Here is a 27,170-nt window from a genome sequence, read left to right as displayed (position 1 = left end):
GTAAGTTCAGAAAATGACATCACTTTACTGTAACGCAGCGCTTAAAGACAGCACTTATGTCCTATTACGATATCCACAATTTAAGACGATATCTAGCCTCGTATATCGATATCTATATAATCAGAGGTGGAAAGAGTACAAACATATTCCACTTAAGTAAAAGTACTATTACTTACTTACTAAGTAAAATTCCCAGTATAAAAATCTACTCAAGTAAAAAGTAACTCATTTAAAATTTACTCTTTTTAACGGCAAGGGAAGACACACTTTTTTACATTCATACTTAATATCTCATTCATACTTATTTATGTACAGTACATCCCAGTCTTTTGTGACAAGGGCACAAAGCCGCTCTGGATCGGAGTTTGTCGACAGATACAAAACAGCGTTAGAGAGCTTTTTATTTACTTTTATATTAACTTAGTAACGGATGTGATTTAAAATGTAACAGAGCGAACCAAACCTATTTAAGTAAAATTACAGATTTTAAAAAAACACTTTTAAAAGTAGATGTACACAACAGGGATGCACCGAATCCAGTAATGACGGCGCCATTGATTACGGGAAGGTGTTTACGTAGGTGGAGCGTTCAATGCAGTAGGCTGTGAGAAAGTGGAAATGGAACTCTGTAGCAGAAAAAGTGTAGTTTGGCAGTACTTTCAGTCAAAAGAAGGCCCTTCAAGTCCAGCTACATGTTCAATTTACAATGCTGATTAGTCTGGTGGTGGCGAGGACCCTACACAATACACAACATCACAGCTGTTAAAACATCTGGTATGAAACATCCCAAAGAATACGAGTTGTGATGAAGGAATCTACAGACAGCAGCCAAAATGCAGCAACTTCAGGTACGGCAAAGGAAGGACTGTCACAGCTAAAAGCTGGTGTTAACCAGACGACCATTACCATTCTTTTTTTTTTTTTTTTTTTACAGTTAACTTAAAATAAAATGAAACATCCACTGCTGTGGATGTTATTTACTTCATTAATGTGTATACTGTGTTAATGGACTGAGGATGGGAGGAGGATTCGGTTTCGGATTGGGCAGAATCTTAACCAGTGGATTCGGTATTCAGCTGAACCCCAAAAATCTGGATTCGGTGCATCCCTAGTACACAGTAAAAACTACTCCATTGCAGTAACGTGAGTAAGTGTAATTTGTAACTTTCCACCTCTGCTTATAATATCGTTATATTGCCCAGCCCTATGTGTGGTATAAAGTGAGCACACACCCGGGCAGTGTCATGTCTCATTCTGTTATATTTGATCTTGGTCTCCCTCTTCTTCTGTGACTGTCTTTGTCTAAACTCAGTGAGTCTAGGTCGCTGTGTGTTCTACAGAACTCTCCGTGGGAGTTTGGGATTGCGCTGCTCGTCCACCATCCTCAGCTAATCTTAGCACATCTGTCACACATCCAAACCGCCCCCCCCCCACACACACACACACACACACACACACACACACACACTCTTTGGCGTTCTGCTGCTCTCAGATGAACTCTTTTCCAAAGAGGCTCGCAAAATAGTTGTTGCAAAACACCCGTTTGATTACAGCAATGAGTCAAATCAGATTTTAAAAGTCTGAGAAAGTTCCGAACAGTCTGGCATCTTGAACTTTCCACTATTTCATGCAGGCTTCGTTAGTATTGGACACTGTTGAGTTTTAAGTGGGAGTTAATAACCAAGACATTGTGCTGTTAGACGTCATGCTTTTCAGCTCTTGGATTATTATAAAATTAAGTTGATATAAAATGCTAATCATATTGAGGAATGTGAGATTTTATGGAGAATAAATGCAGGGAAATTGCCCATTGTATTTTTTTATAAACTGCAGTCCAAAACAAAATTGCTTCTGCGAGTTCTGTTTCTTTATTTTGGTTGTCAAAATGGTCTGAAATTAAATTCCTAGAAACTGTTAAAGGTCCAAGAAGTCTTACATTTGTCTTTGTGAAACTTGCAGATATGACTGTGTGAGTGGATTCATGTGATATGTGGTGACTGTGAGGGAACAAAGTGACCGAAATAACTTCAGAACTCACTGCACACACTCTACCTAAATGACTGAATGTAGAAATGGAATAAACCGAAATGTGATAGATGTAGACTGAAGCTTTACTGGAGAAGTTGACTCAGATGTCAGTTCTGATTCCTTTTAGAATTTAACGTTTTGTGTAGAAATGGTGTTGTAAGAGAAGCACTGTCGCTCCCAGACATTCTTCCTGCATTTATAAATCGACATTCATCCGACGTTAATCCCAAAGGTGTTGGGTTAGGGTCTTTCTGGCAGCCCACTATTGTCCAGGGCTGGGTTTAAAAAATGAATTTTCATTTGAATTATCCAATATTGATTCATAAAATCCAAGAATCGATCTTTGTCTGTATCATATGAAACTAAAAGACCTAAGGAATTCATTGGTACCAACAATGCTACTAGCTTATTAGGAATGGGGTTAAATAACTTAACTACATTTTGGCGAAGGAAAAACTGGCATAGCCATTTTCAAAGGGGTCTCCCTGTCACCTTCAGATATCTGAATGAAATGTGACTCAATACTCACTCACTGTAGAGTCTGTAGAGCTGCACTTAAATAAAAAGTACATTCAGTGTTTCCCCCAGTGTATTGCAGGCCTGGGGGCCCACCGGGCCTAAATTGCCCCCTTACCAGGCCTGAGCCACTGGGAATTATTTTGTAATGTATTTCAAAGACGTTTTTAAACTACAGTTACAGTGGGGCGGCTCGGTTGGAAACGTAGAAATGGTCACATTTTGTAATCTCCAGTTATCTTTTAGCACTGACTTAATGTAGGGCCCTATGGAATCTGTCTTAAAGCTTTTTTAAATTCTCAGTTTTGCGGTTCCGTCCATGATTCTGTTATCACAGAAACTATTGGGCTCTACATTAATGCTACAAACAGTATGGGACTGGCCCCAGCCAGGCCCTCGTGATGTTCTTAATGTAAACATTGATACTTTTAATAATGCAGCAGGTTAGAAGGAACATGTACAATTGTTTAATCTCTTTCATATCCAAGCAGAATTGGTATTGTAACTGGGATATTTCTAACCTAATTGATATTGAATATGATATTCGAAAATAAAATCAAATCGGGAATAAAATCGATTTGGGACCTTGTGATTCGGAATCAAATTTGAAAATCATTGACCATACACTACTATTGTCTCATTGTGTGCTGTAGCATTACGAGTACAAACCATGCAAAACAGCCCCAGACCAATAGAAGTGAATTCTCTCATTATATGACATTTGCTGTGTGACGTAGTGCCTCGGCCAGAGAGAGGATGTCAAGTTGATGTGTACCAGAGGTCGCTTTTATCTCAAGCCACATGGCCTGCCTTGCTATAAAATGCTGAGGGAAAGTGTTCCAAGTATGTGTGGAAATCTGAGCTACGCCATAATGTCGAGCTGCCTCTCCTCGCCATAAATGTGTGAGTCTTAGTTATTATATACATACTAGATCAATTGTTGATAATGTAGAGGTGTGAGTGACTGTAACATTTTCCCCAGTGTGTTCCTGTACAGCTGTCCACCAACTGCTATTTGTGGAAAAATGATGATGAAGACTTTCATGTAACCTCTCAGGTAACAAATCAAACTGGACGTATGAAAGAGGAGAAACCCCCTCTCCTCTCCCTCTATGGCCTTGATGAATTGATTTCTCCACCCTCGTGTATTTGTTACTCAATGACACTGTCATTAACACATGACACTGTCATGACAAAAACCGAATGACACTTACTAAAAGAAGTATGTCATAAACGTTTAGGACTTGTTTATAATGTTTATGACACGTTCATGACACTGTCATGTCACTCTTATGTAGATACCTTCAAGTAAAGTGTAACCTAATAATTAAACATATTAAACATATATATATACAAATATCCTACCTATAGAAATAAATCTTTCCGATCCTACCAAAACGTTGCAGGCTAATGTAGCATGTGTTTGAATCAGAGAGAATAAATAATACGGATGGCTTCTTAAATGATATCAAATAAGATGAAACAGGATGACCAGATGGTTAAAAAAAACTGTCTCAACTAAAGCTAGGACTAACCTAAAATAACTTTCTACTTGTGTTTCCAACTTCCCTTTATTAATTATACCACACCCACAATTACTATGGTGTGGCTGATTTGCCAATCAGTGGCCTAGCTGATTCAATAAAAATCTAACCCTAACGCCAAAATATGGGAAGTCTTAAAATAGTTACTATTGTGGCCGGGTTGGTTCAGTGGGTAGAGCAGGCGCACATATACATAGATGTTTATGCCTCGACCCAGAGGTCCAGGGTTCGAGTCTGACCTGTGATGATTTCCTGCATGTCTTCTCTCTCTCCCCTTTCTCACCTAGCTGTCCTGTCCATTAAAGGCGGAAAAGCCCAAAAAAAATAATCTTTAAAATAAAAAAATAATAATTACTATTGTTCTTTAAATATAAACAAAAACTGCTTTTCTGGCTCCTACAGTCAGGAAAGAAGAAAAACTATGGCTCTCTTTTCAAATAGGTAAAGTATCCATTTTCACAAAAAAACCTATGTGACCGAAAGTTCACCTTTCAAAACCTTAAAATGTAAATGATTTCAGCGACTGCTCTTGGTTTTAAATCATTTGATAATAAGAAACTTCTGGGATCCCTGTGGGCAAACGTGCCTTTCCAGTAGTCAAAGAATGAGAGTGAGAGTGTTGGAGAAACATAATGTTTTTATAATTGCAACTCTGACATTTTGAGGAGCAACAGCATCAATGGAAGTGTACATATAGTAGTAAGAACCTGTCCAAAATAGCATTACTTCTGAAGATTTGTGCATCACGAAAAGTATGTGGAAATGTAAAATGAGCTCAAATCTCTATGTCAGACTGTAATGTCTGATACATTAGGACACTTAGGGCTGTTTGCATTGACAACCTCATCATATCTACCATACTGTTCTGCTTTTATGCTGACAATTATGATTAGCACTGTTTCCACAGTCAAACTATGGCTCACTTTTTAAATAAGCAAAGTATCCATTTTCACATAAAAAAATCCCCAATAGGACCAAAAGTTCATCTTTCAAAACCTTAAAATGTAGGAAAACCTGTCTGTAAAGGTATTATCATGTTGTCATCTGAAGTTTAATGTGACCAACCATCCTTTTAAAAAAGATTTTTTTCATGGTGGCTCTAGTATTTTCCCTCTAATGCTAGACATCTCATTTTGAAACTGATCCCCTCACATCAACAGCGTGGTATGCTGACCTGGGGGTAACATTGGTCACTGCCTGTGTGCACTCTGTGGTTTTTGGCTGTGGCGACCGGCGGGGTTGATTTTGAAGGTTTTTGGATGGCTGTCACTTTTGGGGAAAAGGCCGACTGCAACATCGCACTTTCTTCACAGTTCCTGAAGCATGTAACCGAGGAAAATGCTCTAGGCTGCAGTTTTTCAACCTAAGAGGGGAGAGTATGGGACAACATGTTTTGGATTACACAGCTGTGTAGGCAAAAGTGAAGTGGTTACTTCCCTCCTTTTGCTGACAGCTTAGCTTTTTGCCTTCTAATTCCCTGGCACGGACCTGGTGTAGTGCATGCCAGGTCTGGAGGATTTGGGTTTCTAGAATCAGGGTCACCTTTGTTTGCAAAGTATAATATATCCACATAGGGATTTCTCTTGATGATTCTGGTGCATAGTGCAAGTGTCTTCTAAGATTCTTTGTGTGTGTGATAACCTCCTACCAGTTGTTGTTGCTTTTATAAGTGCATATGGAAGAAGATGCTACAATAACAGACTCTCAAGATCCATTATCTGAACTGCAGCACATCAAATAGAGGCAAAATGAAGAAATCAAATATTTATTGTTGGTGGATAAATCTAAAACTTCAATAGTGTCGAGTACATTTTATTTGCATAGCCCAAAAGTTCTTGATCCAGGCTCTTTACAAAGAAAGTGCCAATGCCATGTTGACTAGCCAGACCCTCTTCCGCTGCACCTGCGAGGAAGGTCTGGCAAAGTGAGACCATGGGAGCCATGACTTGGTAAAGGCAATTACAAAAGATGAATAGAAAATGTTTAATGTTAAGTGAAATACAAAAAGCAGTAATTCAGTTCTGGGTTTGGGCCAAAAGTGGGTCCAATGAACAGTCTAATAAGATACTATAGGCTCTGTAGAGTAGTCCCATTAATCAATTAAAAAGTGACTAGTACAAATCAGTCAAAGTAGGGACGCACTGATCCAAATGTTTTCTCTTTCATTTACTGATTCCAGTACCCAAACTATTGGCTGATACCAAGTAACCAGAAGAAGATATGCTGTTCTTCTTCACAGTGCATTAACACTGGTTAGACAAGGACACCAAGTTCATTGTCCTTTCACTTCAACGTGGCCATTTTGAAAATGACGTTTACCATTAAATTCTAGTAAAGGTCTTAAATGTACACAATGTCTGACATTTGGCAGGTGCCACTTGAGCTTTTGTGATAGCAAACAAAATATTTTCAGGGTTTTTCACTTTCATTACTATAAAGATTAATTGAGAAAATAATTTTGGCGGATTAATTGATAATAAAAATAATCGTTAGTTGCACCCACACTTTGTTTTATTGTTAACGGACATCATGATTCCAATGCTACTCATGGGAGGCAGGCCTTATTATTTGGTAGCTTTTGTGGCTCCAGTTCCTCTTGTCATTTCCGCTGTGTATGACGGGCAAATTTCCCCCTCTGTTCAAGTAATCAGTCCATCTCTCTTTCCCTTTATGCGTCTGCTCTTACTGATAATATGGTTCAGATTCCATAAATCATATAAAGGAACACAACCACTGCGCAGCGTTGGAGCTTGACTCAAGGGAAAATGCGGTCTATTGATGTAATACAATTCTGTGTGAAATTGTAATGACTTGACGTTATTTTATGTGACGAGGGGATGAATCAAACGGTCGATAGATAGATGGATGTAGCAGCTTGGAAAGATTGATGTTTTGGAGTTAGTAGCCAGAAGTAAGGCAACTGTAATTTTTGGACAGCCACAACGCATAAGCTCTGATGAAACAGGACTGGGCGATCACACAAACAGACCTCCGGTTCCCTCACTCTGGCCCGACTGCCAGCGTATTGTTCTAGCCAGAGTAAGGATGAGGATTTATGAGCTGCAAGTGACTGCTGAAAAGTGGACTGGCTCACACTTTCCATTGTAATTTCTTTTTCAATTATTGTTACTTTTTTTGGCTTGGGTTTGGGTTTTTGGGTGTGGGTGTGTGGGCAAGAAAGTGAACAAAGTTGATAAAGAGTAGGATTTACACACATCAACACATACATCCGTAGGGCTGGGCAATATACCGCTATTATGTCGATATCGTGATATGAGCCTAAATACCGTCTTAGATTTTGGGTATCGTGATACCGTAATATGGCACAAGTGTTGTTTTTCCTGGTTTTAAAGGCTGCGTAATGTAAAGTGATGTCATTTCCTGAACCTTCCAGACTGTTCTAGCTGTTCTATTATCTGTTTTTACCCACTAAGTCCATCCAGTATCCACGATACAAAAAGTCATTGTGGAAATATTTTGTGATAGAACACAACAATATTAATATTGGGGTATTTGGTCAAAAATAGCGTATTAGATTTCCTCCATATCGCCCAGCCCTACATCCATGTGTATTTACTCACATACTCTCTCACATGCACACTTTGCACAGTTCGTATGTGTCGACCTGCTGGCTGCTTCCATAACAAGCTTGGGTCAAAAATGGAAATTAATCTATCTTTTATAGTACTTTGAGTATCCAAGGATTTTTGTTTATTGCAATTTGGGGCTTTTCAATTGTTGGTCAGGAGAAAATAGAAGGACAATATTGACAACATCATAACATATGTCATGTTTAGCATAGGATGTGCCAATTAATAATATATTAACAAATAATAAAAAAAGAAGAATTGTTGCAGCCCTTATCAAACTGTAAAAGGCAAAGATTTAAGACAGGAAATACGGTTACATTCATTTTAAATTCTGTAACCCTTCTGGATTTTATTTGACACAGTTTCACAGGCCAAACAACAGCGATGTGTGTGTGTGTGTGTGTGATGATAGGTAGCGGTAGTTCTCCCAGGGTCAGGGCGGTGCTTGTCAACAAATCTCAGCCATTAGCTTTGACTCTGGGCTGTTTTCTAGCTCACAGACAACAATTCACTCAACACGACCTCCAACAGAAACAGCGTGGAGTCCTGAGGGAGCAGCCGTCAGTCACCGCTGTGCCTCTGATATTCAGCATATTCACTTACATTGATTAGACAAAGGCAACACATACTGAAGCAGATGTTTAGTTTGTTTACTTGTCATTCACATTTTTTTTGGCTCTCATCTTCTTCCCAGCAAGCATTTGTTTTTTGTTCAAATAAATATTATTGCCATGTACTCATCTGCATATGGACACATATACACACAGATTATCTCATACATACATCATTTGTATACTGTGTAGAAAATAATGTCATGCAAATGATTTCAGCGACTGCTCTTGGTTTTAAATCATTTGATAATAAGAAACTTCTGGGATCCCTGTGGGCAAACGTGCCTTTCCAGTAGTCAAAGAATGAGAGTGAGAGTGTTGGAGAAACATAATGTTTTTATAATTGCAACTCTGACATTTTGAGGAGCAAAAACATCAATGGAAGTGTACATATAGTAGTAAGAACCTGTCCAAAATAGCATTACTTCTGAAGATTTGTGCAACACGAAAAGTATGTGGAAATGTAAAATGAGCTCAAATCTCTATGTCAGACTGTAATGTCTGATACATTAGGACACTTAGGGCTGTTTGCATTGACAACCTCATCATATCTACCATACTGTTCTGCTTTTATGCTGACAATTATGATTATCGCTGACTGTTTCTACCTTTGAATGATATCAGATTGGCCATAGGTTTTTGAGGCCCCTATCACATTTACAGTGCGCACTGCAGCTAAACGGATTCCCATGTAATAGCAACCACATGGGCTGCAAAATCACACGGGGTTGGGGGTTCTTCTTCTGTGGTGTCCTCAGGGAGCGGGCCAGGAGGAGAGAGGGAGGGAGGGAGGGAGGGGTGTTGCTGACTCAGCTGTACTGGCTGAACTGAGCCTTAATGAGGGAAGAGTGGAGGACTCTCTGACACTTACACACAGGACGTTTTATCTGGACGTGTACGCATAAAACAACACACAACCAAGTCTTACTGCACTGCCTTCTCCCATGAGTCCCACACACTCACACTTCTACTCTCATCTTTCTGTTTTACTTCCCCTCGTTCTTACTCTTTTCCCCTCTTTCCTTTCTTTCTGTTCTTCATCTGCACACACACACACACACACACACACACACACACACACACACACACACACACCTGGCCTTTGACTTACTGTGTGTACATATTAGCCCCGGGCTGACTCAAGCTCTAATTTGAAGTAAATGTCTGCACATTTATGTAAGGGGCCTAATGGGGAAAATGAGTCTTGAGGTCTGTAAATGTGTTTGTGTGCGTGTTCCCCTCGAGAGCCTGTTCCTCTCACCAGGGAGCCTGTCCAGCGTGCTATAAAACTCCACAGCTCTCAGGCTAAATGTGGCTACAATGAAGGTTTAATGTGCTGGAAACTGGTAGTTGGATTTGAAGTGTGTGTGTGTGTGTGTGTGTGTGTTTGTGTGTGTTGTGGGTGTCTCTGTGTCTCTAAATGTAATTATGTGTGCTAATGCTAATAATTATGTGTGCATTCCAACGTGGCCATATTTGTATATGTGAATGTTTCATTAAGTGTGTAGTAGTGTGTTTTATGGAGATTGTTGCTTTAAGAGTTTGCATTTTTTCATTAAGTGAGAAGTGTGACAGTGTTGCCTGAACGGCCTCAATACGTTAATCTTTTGAAATGCTTTTTAGAAGACTATTCAGGAACTTACAACAGCTGGTGTGTAAAGGCGACTTCTGTGCCGTAGTTTCTTTTTTACACATAAAAAGATATATGACTTGTAAAAAATAGGCACTAATCTATTCTTAGGAGTCGGTAGGTGAGGTATGTATGAAGTTTATTCTTCCTCGAGGCAGTGGGACTATTGCAGCAATATAGCTACAAGAATTCCAGATCAAAATCTGTTTAAAATGAAATGCCTTTTTACAGCTACAGAACATAAACTGCTCCTTATTAGTCAGGAGGGGTTAAAAGCAGGATACATTCCTCATAATAATAATAATAATATGTTATATAGTCTTATACTATAATAATATATTATATTATGTTGAAAAGATTGTTGTACCCCATATTACTCATACTTAACATAACACTTCTCGGTGTGAGCAGCTTATGTAACACAGAGTTATTATTTTTACATATGCTCCTTAACCTTTTGGGGTTTTATGCAACAATTTCTGAGGGAAAGCAATCATTTTCTTCCCAAATCCAATCTTTTTCTTCTTCACTCTTTGCTCTCCCACCACTCTGTTACTTTTCTTTTTAAAACTCTCCATTATTTTGGGGTATTTATACTCTATTATTGTCATTTGTTGTGGGTTTTTCCCCCATTTAACCTACAGCATTACCCTCTTGTTTCTTACATTCATATGCCCCTGTCTGTGTCCCTTTCTGTCTCTTTGGAATTGTAATTTTCTCTCATATTTCCAGATGATCCAGTGTACTGGATGTTAATTGTTTGGGTGTTACACTTTATTTTTGTCAAATACAAAAAAAACCCCTTGAATTGTAGTCTACTTTTCTGTATTTCTTTTGTTGTGCTTCATCCACTGCTCCCTTTCTTTCTGAGAACATATATCAGTTGAGCCTGTTGACGTTTCATGATATGCATTTTATGAAGCAGCATGTTGTTAAATCTAACATCTTTTCTGCCTCCCTCCTCCAGCTGATCGCAGTGTATGAGGAGCAGGAGCCCCACCATGGAGGCGATGGCACCAGCGCCAGCTCCACAGGGACCCAGAGCCCCGACCTGTTTGCTGCAGACCTCAGTGCTGGCAGTGGAGCCTCGGCCTTCCAGCCCTACCAGGCCGCCAGTGAGATCGAGGTCACGCCATCGGCCCTGCGCACCAGTAAGTCCCAACACTGGAGGGATCTATTTCCAATATCGTAATGAAATCCTGAGAGTCTTGCTAGAGTCGGGGCGCTCCCGTCGTCTTCATCATTTGGTGTAAGATCATAAAGCTCAGTCCCAGTCCGTCTTTTTCCCGTCTTGACGTTCGAACAAAATCAAACGTGTTTGATATTATCCTAAGTTTGAAGTCTTGGTAGTGATGATAAATCATGTTAACATTGTTAACAACCAATGGGTGCTCTCCCTCCAGCATCAAACAGGAAGCAGCAAACAGCTAGAGCCAGTGTCACTTACAGTTGCTATGGCACCACGCTAAGCTAAACGCTAAAGAGGGAAAGTTGCTGGTTTTCAACCCTTCTGAAGCGCGTCATCCAACGGGAGTTTTACCAGCGGATAAACACAGACCTCCAGGTACTGGAGACATTCATCTGCATATACAGTAGAACAGAAAATTTGCAGACTTTCCCTTAAGTTACCAGCTAACGCTAGCAGTAGCTAGCTAGCTTGATTAAATCTTTCAAAACAAATCTAGATGTAGTCTTGCAATGTGTGACCCTGCAAAATCCCCAGTCTTTACATGTTATGACAGTCTTTAACGTTAGATGTGAGATGGTGTCAGACTTTAGTCTTTTCAAAGTCTGTTCCGAGTCTTCTAGTGGATGGTAGGCATACGTCGCACACAAACTCGGACTGGAGATGTGGGACGCGTGAAGAATCTTTATTTTCAGGGAGCTGAATGTTATTCCCCTCCCTGCGTAACCTTTAACCTATCTATGTAACGCATAATAGGTAACATATCTGCAGCAACACAAGGGACAGCAACAAACATATGGACGGCACTGGCCATTCATCAGCTTTGGCTTTAAAAACCTCATACAACAAGGCCCAAACAAAAGAAATGCTGAATGCAAAATATGTGGTATCAAGAGAAAGGATTCTGGCTCAACCAGGTGTGTGTGTGTGTGTGTGTGTGTGTGTGTTGCATTCATGAATAGCGTGACCATTGTCAAAGGGTGCAATCAGGAGCTAAAACACTTACTTAACAGATGATTAATAATGAAGTCACTTCCTCTTATACTCTGTAAAAATTACAAATCTGTCATCGTAATTAGCATTAAATATCAGCAACTGCCACACTATACAGCAAACCCAACAAATTACCTTATCACAGCCCTGCGGTTCCTCCGCCCCGGCCATAAATTCTGTTAATTGGACAGAAGGGCTTTTTTTTTAGGCACAGATAGTCGTTTGATCCTCGGCCAAAATGGCTAATTGGTTGTATTCGCTGCCTCCTAAATCAAATGTGACGCCGAGCCCGTCCACCTCTGCAGTCCTGCCGGCCAAGTGGCTTCTTCTACTGTAATTGCCATGTGTTTGGACGGGAAACTGACTCTTGTAGGTGATTTGTCAATTTGGATCAAGCAAAAACCTTTGGCGCACAACTATAAGCAGGAGCAAACAAGCATGCACACACAGATATACACAGACACACACTCTCACTGTTAGTTTCTCTTCTCAAATATTCTCTCTTTCTGTGTCCCTCTGGATCTGTATTTATGAAACTGCTAAAAGTAAAAGTGGTGACTTAAAGTAAAAATCCTTCACTTTTTCTACAACTACAAACTAAAGAATTGAAACTATTTACATTTATTTAGAATTTTAGAAAAACGTATGGGTAGGAGACCTCAGGGAGTCTATTAAGTTGGATGGAGTAGCCTGTTGGGGTCCTAGATGGAGACGAATGAGAATGAAAAGTCTTTTTGAGACTTTTGAAAAGACCACATAGTTAGGATTGGGCATCGAGAACCGCTTCCAACTTGGAATCATTTCAAAAATTACCATTCTAATGGGATTGTTTTTTTTTATTGGAATCCTTTGGAAAATTTGGTTTTGAATCCGATCATCGGTTCCAAATAAAGGTGCCCTGCCACACGCATTTCATTACTCTGTGGTAATGTCTGAAGTTCTACCATGGTAGCCTGGGAAAACCCTGACAAACTTCCGGCAAATTTGACATTAGCTCTGCAAGTCCGTCTGGCCAAGAGCCCATTCAAGCCTATTCCCAATTTTTCCAAATAGAGGCACCAATCACAACCATTGAGGCGGGCTTTACACAATGACGAAGCAGCTTTTTGTTTACATTCAACATGATGGCCACCGAAGCGCAGCAACCCGTTGATGCTGCTGTCGTTGCTACGTCACCCGGATCGTTGGTCTGATTGGTTGAAGGACTATCCAATTGCGCCCAGAGGCATTTGAGCGGCATCTGTTGGTGACGCCCCTTTAGAAATGGGCTGTGAATGAGCCTACCCCAGACCCACTCTCAGTTACAACTGAGAAGGGTCTGGTGTCAGTCAGGCTACTACCATGGACTCTGTAACATTTTTTTTTTGGAAAAACTGCCTTGGTTACCTTGTTTCAAGCCATTCTAGCGTGGTATAGAAAGCCTGCAATAAGACTTGGCTCGATTTGTGCCAGTTCTCATTAATATTCAATGAGCGAAGCTGCTTAACTCTGATTGGCTAACAGCTAGCCAATGAGAGCCTGGCTATCAGCATCCTTTACCCAGCGCAACTGGGCGAGCTCATGAATAGTAATGAGCTCAGGCAACACCACGTCAGACGCTTTTGTAATTGGCCTGATTTCTCCGCTTATTACAACATATTTATTTCTTTTGAAAATATTTAAAAATGCAATTAAAAACTGTTGTGTGTTGCAGGGCACCTTTAACACGCGCAAGTTTTGGTTTCCGTAGCGACTACCATACTTCCTGCCGCTTGTTGTGTGGCTTTATTTAACATTGACAAAATCCCCGAAAACTGTAAATCACCATTGAATCAAAATAAAATGTTCCTCTTATCTGTGAAATAAACAGGTGACCTGTTTTAACTCCACCCCTCAAAGAATTGGAATCGATAACAACCAGAATTGAAAGGACGAATCCTAATTGGAAATAGGGTCATTTTAGATTAACATTGACAGCTGGCTTCAATTTAGTCTGCAGTCTCTTTCCATGCATCTTTTGTCTGCACCATATTCTCCTGATTCTAAGTGTTCTCTAATGTACCTACTTTGCCAGCAGCACACTTTCCCCATGCCTTAGTTAGATTTTTTGTTTTGTTTTTTACATTTTGGCCAATTTTCTATAATTTCACGTGTTGATTGCTACTGGTGATATTCAAGATTTAACACGAGTAAAATTGAAAAAGAAAATATGCTTTTGCAAAATATCTTTGTAGTGAGAAACTAAGGATCTTTTTTTCTTTTTCAAAGAATGAAAAATGGAGCAAAAAAAAACTTAAGTTCCTGTATTGGCCATTTTTCTGTGAACATACAGTACATTGTAATCCATTGCTTGATCACTTGAGAGCTAGGGCTGGTCCGAATACCATTTTTTGAGCTTCAAAGCTTCGGTAGTAATGAGCATCGAATATTCGAAGCTTCGGAGAGAGGGGGCTGAACATATTATTATCTCTAATAAAGGCAGGAATCTCTATGTGTCTGTCTGTTTGTTTGCATTTGGATTATTTTGAGAACCTTTCATCCAAACGACTTCACAAGGGAGTGCAGTGTCGTATTTGGTGCAATATACAGTGAGGAAAATAAGTATTTGAACACCCTGCTATTTTGCAAGTTCTCCCACTTAGAAATCATGGAGGGGTCTGAAATTGTCATCGTAGGTGCATGTCCACTGTGAGAGACATAATCTAAAAAAAAAAAAAATCCAGAAATCACAATATATGATTTTTTAACTATTTATTTGTATGATACAGCTGCAAATAAGTATTTGAACACCTGTCTATCAGCTAGAATTCTGACCCTCAAAGACCTGTTAGTCTGCCTTTAAAATGTCCACCTCCACTCCATTTATTATCCTAAATTAGATGCACCTGTTTGAGGTCGTTAGCTGCATAAAGACACCTGTCCACCCCATACAATCAGTAAGAATCCAACTACTAACATGGCCAAGACCAAAGAGCTGTCCAAAGACACTAGAGACTAAATTGTACACCTCCACAAGGCTGGAAAGGGCTACGGGGAAATTGCCAAGCAGCTTGGTGAAAAAAGGTCCACTGTTGGAGCAATCATTAGAAAATGGAAGAAGCTAAACATGACTGTCAATCTCCCTCGGACTGGGGCTCCATGCAAGATCTCACCTCGTGGGGTCTCAATGATCCTAAGAAAGGTGAGAAATCAGCCCAGAACTACACGGGAGGAGCTGGTCAATGACCTGAAAAGAGCTGGGACCACCGTTTCCAAGGTTACTGTTGGTAATACACTAAGACGTCATGGTTTGAAATCATGCATGGCACGGAAGGTTCCCCTGCTTAAACCAGCACATGTCAAGGCCCGTCCTAAGTTTGCCAATGACCATTTGGATGATCCAGAGGAGTCATGGGAGAAAGTCATGTGGTCAGATGAGACCAAAATTGAACTTTTTGGTCATTATTCCACTAACCGTATTTGGAGGAAGAAGAATGATGAGTACCATCCCAAGAACACCATCACTACTGTGAAGCATGGGGGTGGTAGCATCATGCTTTGGGGGGGGGGGTTCTGCACATGGGACAGGGCGACTGCACTGTATTAAGGAGAGGATGACCGGGGCCATGTATTGCGAGATTTTGGGGAACAACCTCCTTCCCTCAGTTAGAGCATTGAAGATGGGTCGAGGCTGGGTCTTCCAACATGACAATGACCCGAAGCACACAGCCAGGATAACCAAGGAGTGGCTCTGTAAGAAGCATATCAAGGTTCTGGCGTGGCCTAGCCAGTCTCCAGACCTAAACCCAATAGAGAATCTTTGGAGGGAGCTCAAACTCCGTGTTTCTCAGCGACAGCCCAGAAACCTGACTGATCTAGAGAAGATCTGTGTGGAGGAGTGGGCCAAAATCCCTCCTGCAGTGTGTGCAAACCTGGTGAAAAACTACAGGAAACGTTTGACCTCTGTAATTGCAAACAAAGGCTACTGTACCAAATATTAACATTGATTTTCTCAGGTGTTCAAATACTTATTTGCAGCTGTATCATACAAATAAATAGTTAAAAAATCATACATTGTGATTTCTGGATTTTCTTTTTTAGATTATGTCTCTCACAGTGGACATGCACCTACGATGACAATTTCAGACCCCTCCATGATTTCCAAGTGGGAGAACTTGCAAAATATCAGGGTGTTCAAATACTTATTTTCCTCACTGTAGATAGACAGGCCAGACGCGTTCAGAATTAATAAACTTTTAATAAACTACAGAACAGCGCGAGCAGGAAGCGGCGCGCCTCACGCGAGCAGGGCTTATATGCCCCGAGAACGGAGACTTCACTAATGATATATAACACACACACACACACAGATCTGATAACTGAAGAAATATTTCTAATAAGGTAGTCTATATTTTCGTCATTAACTGCCGTAGCCTATTCGCAAGTCACATTATTTTCCATGAAAATGAAGTGCACATTTTTATCAGGTGTAAATGGCGGCTAAAAGCAGCTCGTTCTACTTACAGAACTCAGGGGATTTCTCAGCTTGATGTGCTGTTGTGGTAGGCCAGTTTCAAATTGCATATTTGACCCTCTGCCTTTGTCTTGTCCTCACTTCATTTAAAGTTCTCCCACACAGATGAAGTCTTCGGCATTTTTGTCTTCTTTTCGCTGAATCGTGACGGTAATGACGTTCAACTCATGGGCGTTTTAACTGGGGCATGTGACGTGACGTCCCAGTAAAATCTCAAAGTCTTCTATATTTCGCTTTTTTTTTTTTTTTTAGATTAATTTAGATTGATAATAACGGGTAAAAAGGATAATACATTTTGTTTCTATTATTTTATTTTCCACAATGTCAAAGCAACGCAGCTTAACCCAAAATACAAGCTCAGGCACTTCTGTCCATGCAGACTGCGCTGTTCTGCTCTAGCCAGAGAATAGTCCAAGAAGAAGCAAATATATTTATTAAGTATAACGAGGTTGGGTTGTCCATCCTATTAAAATGGCTAGGCTATATAAAAAAATTGTAAAAGAGAGTATTATATTTCAAACATATTCAAGCGCGAATGAGAACTGTTTGGAGGGGGATGCCAGGTTGTGCAAAAAAAAAAAAAAGAAAAAACGAATATTCGAATGTCAAATTTTCAAATCAAATACCAACCCACCGAACGAATATTCGGGTCCAGCCCTGTTGAGAGCTGCTCTGACAGGGTGCACTTCAAAACTCCTCACGGAAAATATAGTGTACTGTCTCTGCCAACACTTGATGAAATGAAGGCCCCAGCATCTCCACTATCTGCTGCTGTTTGATTATCAGCTGATAGAGATTCACCGTCATATCTGCCGCCTCATATACCGCCCGCACTTCAATCACAGCTTCCCTGCATTTATATCATCAACATATGCCTTGTTTTTCACTTTTAGCAAAGAATGTTTTTACACCTAAGGTGTTTTTCCTCATCCTTAAGCGTAATTCTCAGAACTTTAAAGGTCCAGTGTGTGGGAATTTCTCCCATCTAGCGTTGAGATCATATATCAATCAACTCTCTCGCACCACGTAGTTCAAAGTAGATATTACAGCTACGGTAGCCTTCACGCTTCAAAAAGACGGTCTCTTGCTCTTTTCAATCTCCTTTTTCTGGGTGAAGAAGAAGACTCCTATTCCTGAAATTTTGATTTTGAATACGTGTGGTCCTCCATGTTTTCTTCTTCAGGAAGCTACGATACCCATTAGCAGCATTAGCAGCAGCTGTGAGTTTATCGTGTTACAGCGAAAACATGAAAGGCGGAGCAGTATGTCCTGTATGTCCCTTACTGGCTAATGTATTTTAAGATGAGGCATGAATATGGAGCGTCTACCCCAGTTCATGCAAACGCAAATGTAAAATTTCAAGCCAATAGGAATACTTGGAATTGATGGTGGTGGTAAATATTCATGAAAAAGGACAAGTTTGCTAACGGGCAACACAGATTTTGAGAATGAACAACTAAAAATGTTACACACTGGACCTAAGAAATACGCACTCTGACCTTTTTATTTGTTTCCCACACACACACACACACACACACACACACACACACACACACACACACACACACACACACACACACACTCCAATAAACAAATTAAAGTTAAAAACAAACTTTTTTAATTTGCATCTTTTATTAGCACAAAAAATACCCCATTAGTTAGAGTCTGACTTATACACTAGTGACCTGTGAACCGCCATTGATTGACACGGCAGCGCCACACACACACACACACACGCACGCACGCACGCACGCAGGCAGGCAGGCAGACAGACTCTCTCTCTCTCACTGTGTGAGGGAGGTCACTCCACTGCTAATTGGATTTCTGGGTGAGATGCTGAATGTTACCATGCAGTAAGAAATGGAAATCTTGGGCATAATCACACCTGCCATTTATGTCCAATTTAACCGTCTCCATAATACATTCTCACCCTGTTTAATTGACAACACTGAATCTAATCAGCTGGATTTTATTGGGTTTAAGAGAAATGTCTGACATGGTAGAGAAGGAATTAAATTATTTTTTTTCTCCATGCGCGCCTAATGAGAATAGCTTTCAATCACTGATTTATGTCAGATGAGATGAGAGGCGTTGGGGCTTTGCCAGTTTTCTTGTTCTGCCCACAAACTCAAAAGAGAAGTGATTAAGCTTATTAGACAGAGCGCTCTGTTGAAATCCACAAATTGATTAATGTTCATTTCTTGGCTTTGTTAAACTCAAAACCCCTGCAGACATGGAAATGCTGATGAAAGGACGATGCCACTGTTGTGAACATGTGAGGCGTTCAGATGCCAGTTTGAAAAGTTGATTTCAAAATGCAAAAACATTTTTTTTTATTAAAAGTCATGCTGCATGCTGCTGATGCAATTTAGTCGTTTATCTCTAAAATAAAGTAACGCAGTCCTGATACTTCTTTTAAAGAGCTGCAGTTTTTTTGAATTCTGTGCTGGTAATGTTAGGTTGCTTTTCACAGTTCATATTTGTAGACTAAAACTGTTCAAAGTTATTAAATATTCATTCCTCTAGTAGCTTGCTTTACAGAGAGCATAACAATGTTTGATTCCTTGATTGACTAACTTACTTTAATGAAAGGTGTTTTTTGAAATGAACAAAGTTCTCTGCAGCTCTATGACAGTGAAAGAGAAGTGTGCTTACTGTTTCACACTACAGAATGTATGTAGTGTTTTCACATTGGAAAAACATATAAATTGGATATATTCAAAAATGTCAGTATGCATCCTAAGTTTGCTTAATTTTTGAGTGTGCTTTTAATATACCGTCTCTCACAATGCAACACACAATCGAAACGATTACATACAGGTGAAAAGATTAAGCTAATTGTAGAAGACACGCCAGGCAACAACTAGCCTGACTGACACCAGACCCTTCTCAGTTGTAAATGAGAGTGGGTCTGGGGAAGGTTCATTCACAGCCCATTTCCAAAGGGGCGTCACCAACGGATGCCGCTCAAATGCCTCTGGGCGCATTGGATAGTCCTTCAATCTATCAGACCAACGATCCGGGTGACGTAGCAGCGACATCAACGGGTTGCTGCGCTTCGGTGGCCATCATGTTGAATGTAAACAAAAAGCTGCTCATCGTGTAAAGCCCGCCTCAACGGTTGTGATTGGTGCCTCGATTTGGAAAAATTGGAAATGGGCTTGAATGGGCTCTTGGATAGGCTAAGAAACAACAAAAAAGCTTGTTTAAAAAATGGTATTACGTTTTAAATTTTCCAAATTTGATAATGGCTTAGTGTTCATGAGTAGCAGTTTTAATGACAGCAAAGTAAGCAGAGGGTGTCCTGATATACAGAAATATCAGATAGATAGAGGCCAAGAGTGGGTTACTTTATATATCAGGACACCTGAGAATGCCATGGTTATCATGATTATCATAATTATCATGATTATCATGCCATGGCCGCTTAATGAAGGAAACAAAGGAAACAAGCCAATCAGAAACAAGCCTGTGTCCTAATGCCTCCTGGGAGTTGTAGTTTGGGTGGTGTTGAGCCTGCACGCTTGCCCCTCCGGTACTCCATCTCCCAGAGTGCCGCTGCCTTCCACAGCTCAGAGCAAATTAGGTCCCACGCTCCGGGTGACACAACAACAACAACAACAACAACAACAACAACAACACACACTTCCAGATTCTCAAAACCTACTGTAGATGTTGGCTCTGATATTTCTAAATACAAACACATGTCCACTGGTTTGCTTACACCCAAAAAACAGACTCATCACTAACACACATTCTTACACACAGTTGATAATGGTTCACAAACCCACACACACTGATACGTTTTCACACACACAGAGCAACTTCAGTTTGCATAAATGCACATCCCTCTAAACAAACATTTAGCCATTTTGTTCACACACACACACACACACACACACACACACACACACACACACACACACACACACACACACACACACACACACACACACACACACACACACACACACACACACACACTGACCTTCTTCCTCATTAGTTCATCAGCAAGTATAGACACAAACAGGGGCACACACACACACACTCACACACTCACTCACTCACTCACACACACACACACACACACACACACACACACACACACACACACACACACACACACACACACACAGATGGACATGCTTAATCTTGTCATGCACTTAGTCTCACAATACACACAGATTCAAATAACCGCTGACTCAGACACACACTCCTTTCTTTGGACAGATGACAGTATTTCCTGTATGAACACACACACCACCCTCCAAAACATCTGACCGTGTTTGAGCAGCAGAACATCCTGGAAGAGAACATGGGAACATGACACTTGGCATTGTCATCTAAAGAAGATGCTCCAGCTTTTTAAACAATTTCACTTATTCGTTTATAATCAATCTCTCTTGTGTGGTCCGCGGGGTGCATTTAAGCCAAATAGGCCTGCAGGATTTTGGAGAGGTCCAACAGTGGGAGATTTTGAATGTCATAACATCATGTCTTGTGTACAAGCCCTGGCTGTTGTGTTTTGTGCCTGTGGAGTTTTTATTTGGACCTTGGCCCACTTCCCACACACTGCAACTTTTAAACCGAGTGAAGAGTTTTTATGGAAGGCATCCACTTCCACTGGTGTGTCTCACTAGGCTCTTCCTCATGTTGTTGTTCCCACACAGTGTGCTGCTCTGTGATACACTGGCAGTAAAGTAGAAACTAGAGCTGCCTGATTAGACTTAACGGGAAAAATCTGATTTATTCCACAATGGTATGATAATGGAATTTTGATGATTAATTGCCTTTATTATCCCACACTGTTTGAGCAACAACATTTGTTCCAGCCTATTTACATCAATCATACCTGAACGTTACATTAAACCTTTGTCTTGAGTCTTATCAACTACAGCATTGGTATGGTTTTCTATACATACAATGCCGATACAGCACTTTCATGCAAACAAGTTTGCAGTGATATTATTTCCTCCCAGAGTAAAGGAAAGGATTTCTTTCCTACAACTATCGGTATCCAATAACCTTAACATTTTGCAGTAACGCCCTTGCTTTCTTTCCTGTCTTTCAGATATGCCCCTCCACGTGCGGCGCAGCAGCGACCCCGCCCTGCTGACCATCAACGGGCCGCTCAGCAGCGGCGAATCACGGGTACAAACAGAAGAACCGCCATCGAGGAAGAACCCAACACGCTGGTCCACCACCGCCGGCTTCCTGAAAGTTCGCCACTCCTCTGGCACCAACAGCCTCGAGAGGAAGGTAGGCCTCTGGCTGTCAGAAACTCAGTTCAAATGATTCCATTACATTTTGATGGTACACATTCAACTACATGTGGCACAACAGTGTTTAATTTATACTGTACAGGTGCATTGAGGGCCTTTATATATCTGTTTAGGAAAAAAGCATTTCCCAAATGTTTTTTTTTTTTTTTTTTTTCTCTCGAGCATGTAAAATTCAACATAAAAAAGTAGGGCTGTCAATCGATTAAAAAAATTAATCTAATTAATTACATACTCTGTGATTAATTAATCTAAATTAATCGCATACATAATTTTTGCCCGGTGCCTTAACCGATACTTTTTAAGCAAGTTAAAAAGAAAAAAAAAGAAGGGTACTAAACAACAGTCGGCGACATTAAAGAAGGCTTGTTCATTGCTAAGGCCATATGGTCAAAATTAAATGATTTAATAATAATGTAATAACTATAACAATAACTTATTTCACTAGTAAATAGCTGTTGAATGAGAAAAACAACTACCAGATGGGAAAAGGGCATTTAACAACAACTTTGAATGCACCACGAGGCTGTAGTTTACCAGTTTCATTGAACGCACCGTCTGTGTTTTTCCGACAACGGCAGCGGCACATTGCATCCCAGTGTTGAATCCTCTACAGTGAAATGCAGTCACACTTTACACTGTTCAGCGTTAGCTGTCAGCATTGTAACCGTGTTTAATCCAGCTACTAGCTAGCGGTAGGCTAACGTTAGCTGCAGCGATGTTTCTGTTTCCTGTATCGTCTGTTTCAGAGCATCAGAGAGAAGTGCAGACATATCAGTGGCACCGAAATGAGGCACCGAAATCCGCGGTGCTATTCGGTCTGGTAGATACCGGTCGTGAAGGCACCTGTGCCGTATTAGCACCGGATTTCGGTACCCAACCCTATTCAGGAAGAAGATTTTTATAAGTAAATGATCCAGGCAGAACATTCTCGTCTCCCTCCTTCATTTTACAGTCCAATGGTGGCTAGAACGGCTCTGGGTCAAATGTCAATATGGAATGGATTAATCTGCGTTATTTTTTTTAACGCGTTATTTTTTCTCAGATTAATTAATCGAAATTAACGCGTTATTTTGACAGCCCTATAAAAAAGACAACAGAAGTTGAAAAAGAGAAAGAGACAACATAATTCATTTCATTAGCGAATTTTCTTAATTATATGCGTGAAAAGGAGTAGGAAGAAGTATAAACTTATTTAATCCTACCCCTTAATAATGAAATCATTATTTTAGGGCTGTCAGCATTAACGCGTTAATCGCGATGCGATTAAGAGCCGAGCATAATGCTTTCATTTTTTTTAATCATATTAATCGCATGCCGCCATTTATTAATTTATTTTCACTTCACTCAGCTTTGCGTTGTGCCTAACAGGCTACTATTTTGCCGTACTTCCTCGTAACACATCCTGCTGCTGCAGGAATAGCAACGAGGATTTCGGTGCCTCATTCTGGAGCCACTGATACTGTATGTCTGCTCTTCTCTCTGATGCTCTGAAACAGACCTTACAGGAAACAGAAACATCGCTGCATGTGACGCTAGTTAACACTATACTCAACAGAAGCTAACGTTAGCCTACCGCTAGCTAGTTAACACTATACTACTAGCTAGTAGCTGGATTAAACACGGTTAAAATGCTGACAGCTAACTCTAAACGGTGTAAAGTTTGACTGTGTTTTACTGTAGAGGATTCAACACCGGATGTAGCTGTCTGCAGCTGCTGCTGTTGGAAAAACACAGACGGTGCGTTCAATGAAACTGGTAATTTACAGCCTCGTGGTGCATTCAAAGTTGTTGTTAAATGCCCTTTTCCCATCTGGTGGTTGTTTTTGTCATTCAACAGCTATTTACTAGTGAAATAAGTTATTGTTATAGTGATTACATTATTATTAAACATTTAACTTTGACGATATGGCCTTAGCAATAAACAAGCCATTCTTTAATGTCGCCAACTGTTTAGTACCCTTCTTTTTTGTAACTTTCTTAAAAAGTATCGGTTCAGGCACCGTTAAGGCACCGGTACCGTTTTAAAAGTACCGCTTTAGCACCGCTATCCAAACCAAACAATACCCAACCCTAATATTGACTCTAGATTCAAATGTGTGACTAGATTAAATATATAATAAACAAATACAAATCTTAAAATCAACTTCATAAAGTCACTTTCTTTGCATTCATTTGATTCCCAATCAAGATACACTGGTAAGAATTGCTTTCCATTGTTAATATGTACTTAAAAGCTTAAAAATCTGAAATGCAAAATAATAGAATTAATTGTGATTAAGAACATGTATTCGTTTGACAGCACTACATTATTTACAAAAACTCAATGTACATTCTTATAGCCCTTTATTATAGTCTAAATATTGGTTGTAGTGACCTTTTGAATGTATTTCCCCCAAATCTCTACACAGTAATTACGATATGGCAATATTAATGAACAGTATAGGATGTGGAGTCATTTATGATCCAGTGCATGTTATGCTTTGGTCAGGACTCAAATGCTTGTTGATGGTTTGGACTGTATGTGTCGTACATACTATGTTTCAAATGACCCTGTCTTCACTAACCCATACAACTCCCAAAGTTAACTATTATACAACAACAACAACATTGGCATTCATTCATCAACACACTTGTGTTTTTCCGTGTCTGTGCAGGGTAAAGCTATGGACACGTACCGCAGTCTGCCGCGGGATGCAGGGACATGGGCCAATCAGAGAGAGTTTCAGAGAGAGACGGCCCGCTCATCGCTCAGCGCCAATCACCCCATGGTGGACCGCTGGCTGGAGAGACAGGAGCAGGTAGGACTGTGTTCAATACCTGTGTATACATGAGTACACTACGGGCCAGACAAATTGGACAGACTTCTTGCTGTGTGGAGGATGCTTTCATGTAGTACCTTACAGTACCACGAGACCAATTTTTTTTTACCACAAAATCTACTCCCGTGGCCCTCAGTGTAGAGGTTAAAACGCGAGGAACTTCCCCCATAAATCCACACTGACACATAAGTCATGGAAGGAGAAACAACATAATGTTGATAGAGTAAATCCCATGAGCCATGTACAGTGCATATGGTCCTGTTTAACTGGATATGTGGGGGGTTGCCTGGGCTAGGGCCTCTGTTCACGTCTTGTTAAAATATGATCATAAAATATGATAACATCTCATGACCCACTTGCACCATTCACTTCAAATTTGGTCGTTGCATAGGTTGTATTACAAAAAAAAGACATGTTTTTACTTTCATAATATCAGTGAAACCTTAAAACAACATGAAACACCATGCTGTGTGTGCACACTCACAGAACATTCGCTATCTTCTCTTTTTATGGGCTGTTGGTTTTGTTTGTCTAACATCTGTGCTGTGTTTCGACATCCGCATCACTTACTGGGAGTATCCAAGTCAGACTATTGAGATAATAATCTGAAGTTGAACTCATGTGAACTGATATAGGTATGTTTTGCTGTTGGGACACCCACCTTTTGGGTAAAGAGCCGATGCCCCTAAACAACAGTTAGTTTAATTTACAGGACTGTTCCGGTGCCGCCAGCTCTCCCTCTTTTCGGCCAGATGTCCGTTACCTTACTCTGGTAAATCCAGACAGCTAGCTAGACTATCTGTCCAATCTGAGTTTTCTGTTGCACGACTAAAACAGCTTTTGAACGTACACATGTTCCACCAAAACAAGTTCCTTCCCGAGGCTATTTACCAGAGGCACCGTGGCTCCATCCAGCGCTTAGCACCGCCCAAGATGATTGTGATTGGTTTAAAGAAATGCCAATAAACCAGAGCAGGTTTTTCTCCCAACCATGAATGCTGTGTGGACTAGCCAGACTGAAGGTCTGGCAAAGCAAGACTATTTGTTGGGTGCCACTGGGCTGAATGTGGCTGACCATCACCTGTAGTTTTTGCAGTGTGTCCATTAGCACTAGTGGGCCCTTATCAGAGAGAAGTTGGCTGATTCAGCATGTTGATCGATGTTGGCAGTCTAGACTGATTGCATTTATTTTTCGTGCCATTTACCGTCTTTTTCAAAATGCAACATACCATTGAGTAAAAAAAACGCTGGTGCAAATCCAAGCACAATTTGACAGTGCCAGTTGTAGTTTACATACATATACATATTTTTTAGTTGTCAATGGCTAGCAAATTCATTCTGTACAAATCCAGATGACTTACAATATATTTTGTCTCATACAGGCACAGCATGCAGATACATGTTGGCAGCCAGCTGGCTTCAGCCCAAAGTCTTTTGGGGTATAGTACAACTTTTAGTTCAAGACATAAGTCGACATTATCAGTTGGTTTTCATGGTGCTAATTCTTTAAAGTCGCCTCGACCTCAAAGTACCGTTTTAAACCTGCAAATTTACACACTATGTTGAAACTATACTAGATCTGGATTTATCATGGAAGACACTTAGTAACTCTACTGAGTGCCATCTAACTCAAACTTGTTTCTATTTTTGTCCTTAATCTAAGTTCTTCTGTAACCAGTGTTTTCCACCGAAGGGTTAAGCGTACATCGAGTTCTCACCATATATCAGAGTGGAGCTGCCCCGTTTTCCTCATCTGTCTTCCAACAGCTTTTAGTATGAAGGGGGTCAAGTGGTAGAGGTGACTGCAGGATGGTGTAGTTGGTATTAATGACCTGCTGAAGGCCATCTGTCCTCCTCACACACACACACACACACACACACACACACACACACACACACACACACAATGTACACACGTGTATATGTGTTGTGTGTGTGTGTTTGCATATATGTGTGGTGGCAAGGAAAATGACCCAGTCAGTCTGAATCCAAGTTTTCTTCTCGCTGGCACGCATGCACGCTCTCACACACACACACACACACACACACACACACACACACACACACACACACACACACACACACACACACACACACACACACACACACACGTTGTTGGCCAGTCTTGTGAAAGATCTCTCTGTCACTGTTTTCTGTCACGTTGATTTAAGCTCCACTTAGCTTACTTTGTTCCAGGAAAGGATGTTGCAACTCTGCTGTGATGAGAAGAGCTTTGCTTTTGTTCCAGACTTGATAATCAAATGACGGAATAGATTAGATACACCAGACTGAAGAAAAATTACTTTTGGTAGAAGCAAAAGTCTGTTAGTATCCACTGTAGATTGTAGACTGATATAGTTCTTTTTTTAATGTTTAATGTTATTCTGTTGTTGTGATGGTCTAATAACTCTACTCACTATATTTCATTTTGTTGAAGTGGAGTTGAATACCGAACCAGCCAAAGGAGACCCTTGCTTCA

The 27,170-nt window shown here is 40.4% G+C and overlaps 1 protein-coding gene across 14 annotated transcripts in view; it reads left to right on the top strand.

The window, feature by feature from the left end:
* pard3ab (par-3 family cell polarity regulator alpha, b) overlaps nt 1-27,170 on the top strand; it is a 354,566-nt gene that overhangs the window by 129,357 nt on the left and 198,039 nt on the right. For all 14 annotated transcript variants that reach the window (XR_004898393.1, XM_036005563.1, XM_036005564.1 and 11 more), the window contains exons 3-5: nt 10,887-11,070; nt 21,662-21,849; nt 24,527-24,670. Coding sequence is in view for 13 of the 14 variants with exons in the window: in XM_036005563.1 (XP_035861456.1) it covers nt 10,887-11,070; nt 21,662-21,849; nt 24,527-24,670 (516 nt within the window). In the remaining variant the exon portion in view is untranslated. The remainder of the gene's footprint in view (nt 1-10,886; nt 11,071-21,661; nt 21,850-24,526; nt 24,671-27,170) is intronic.

Source organism: Sander lucioperca, chromosome 9, assembly GCF_008315115.2.
Source record: "Sander lucioperca isolate FBNREF2018 chromosome 9, SLUC_FBN_1.2, whole genome shotgun sequence".
In the NCBI taxonomy this organism is placed as follows: domain Eukaryota; kingdom Metazoa; phylum Chordata; class Actinopteri; order Perciformes; family Percidae; genus Sander; species Sander lucioperca.
This window is presented reverse-complemented; position numbering and strand designations above follow the sequence as displayed.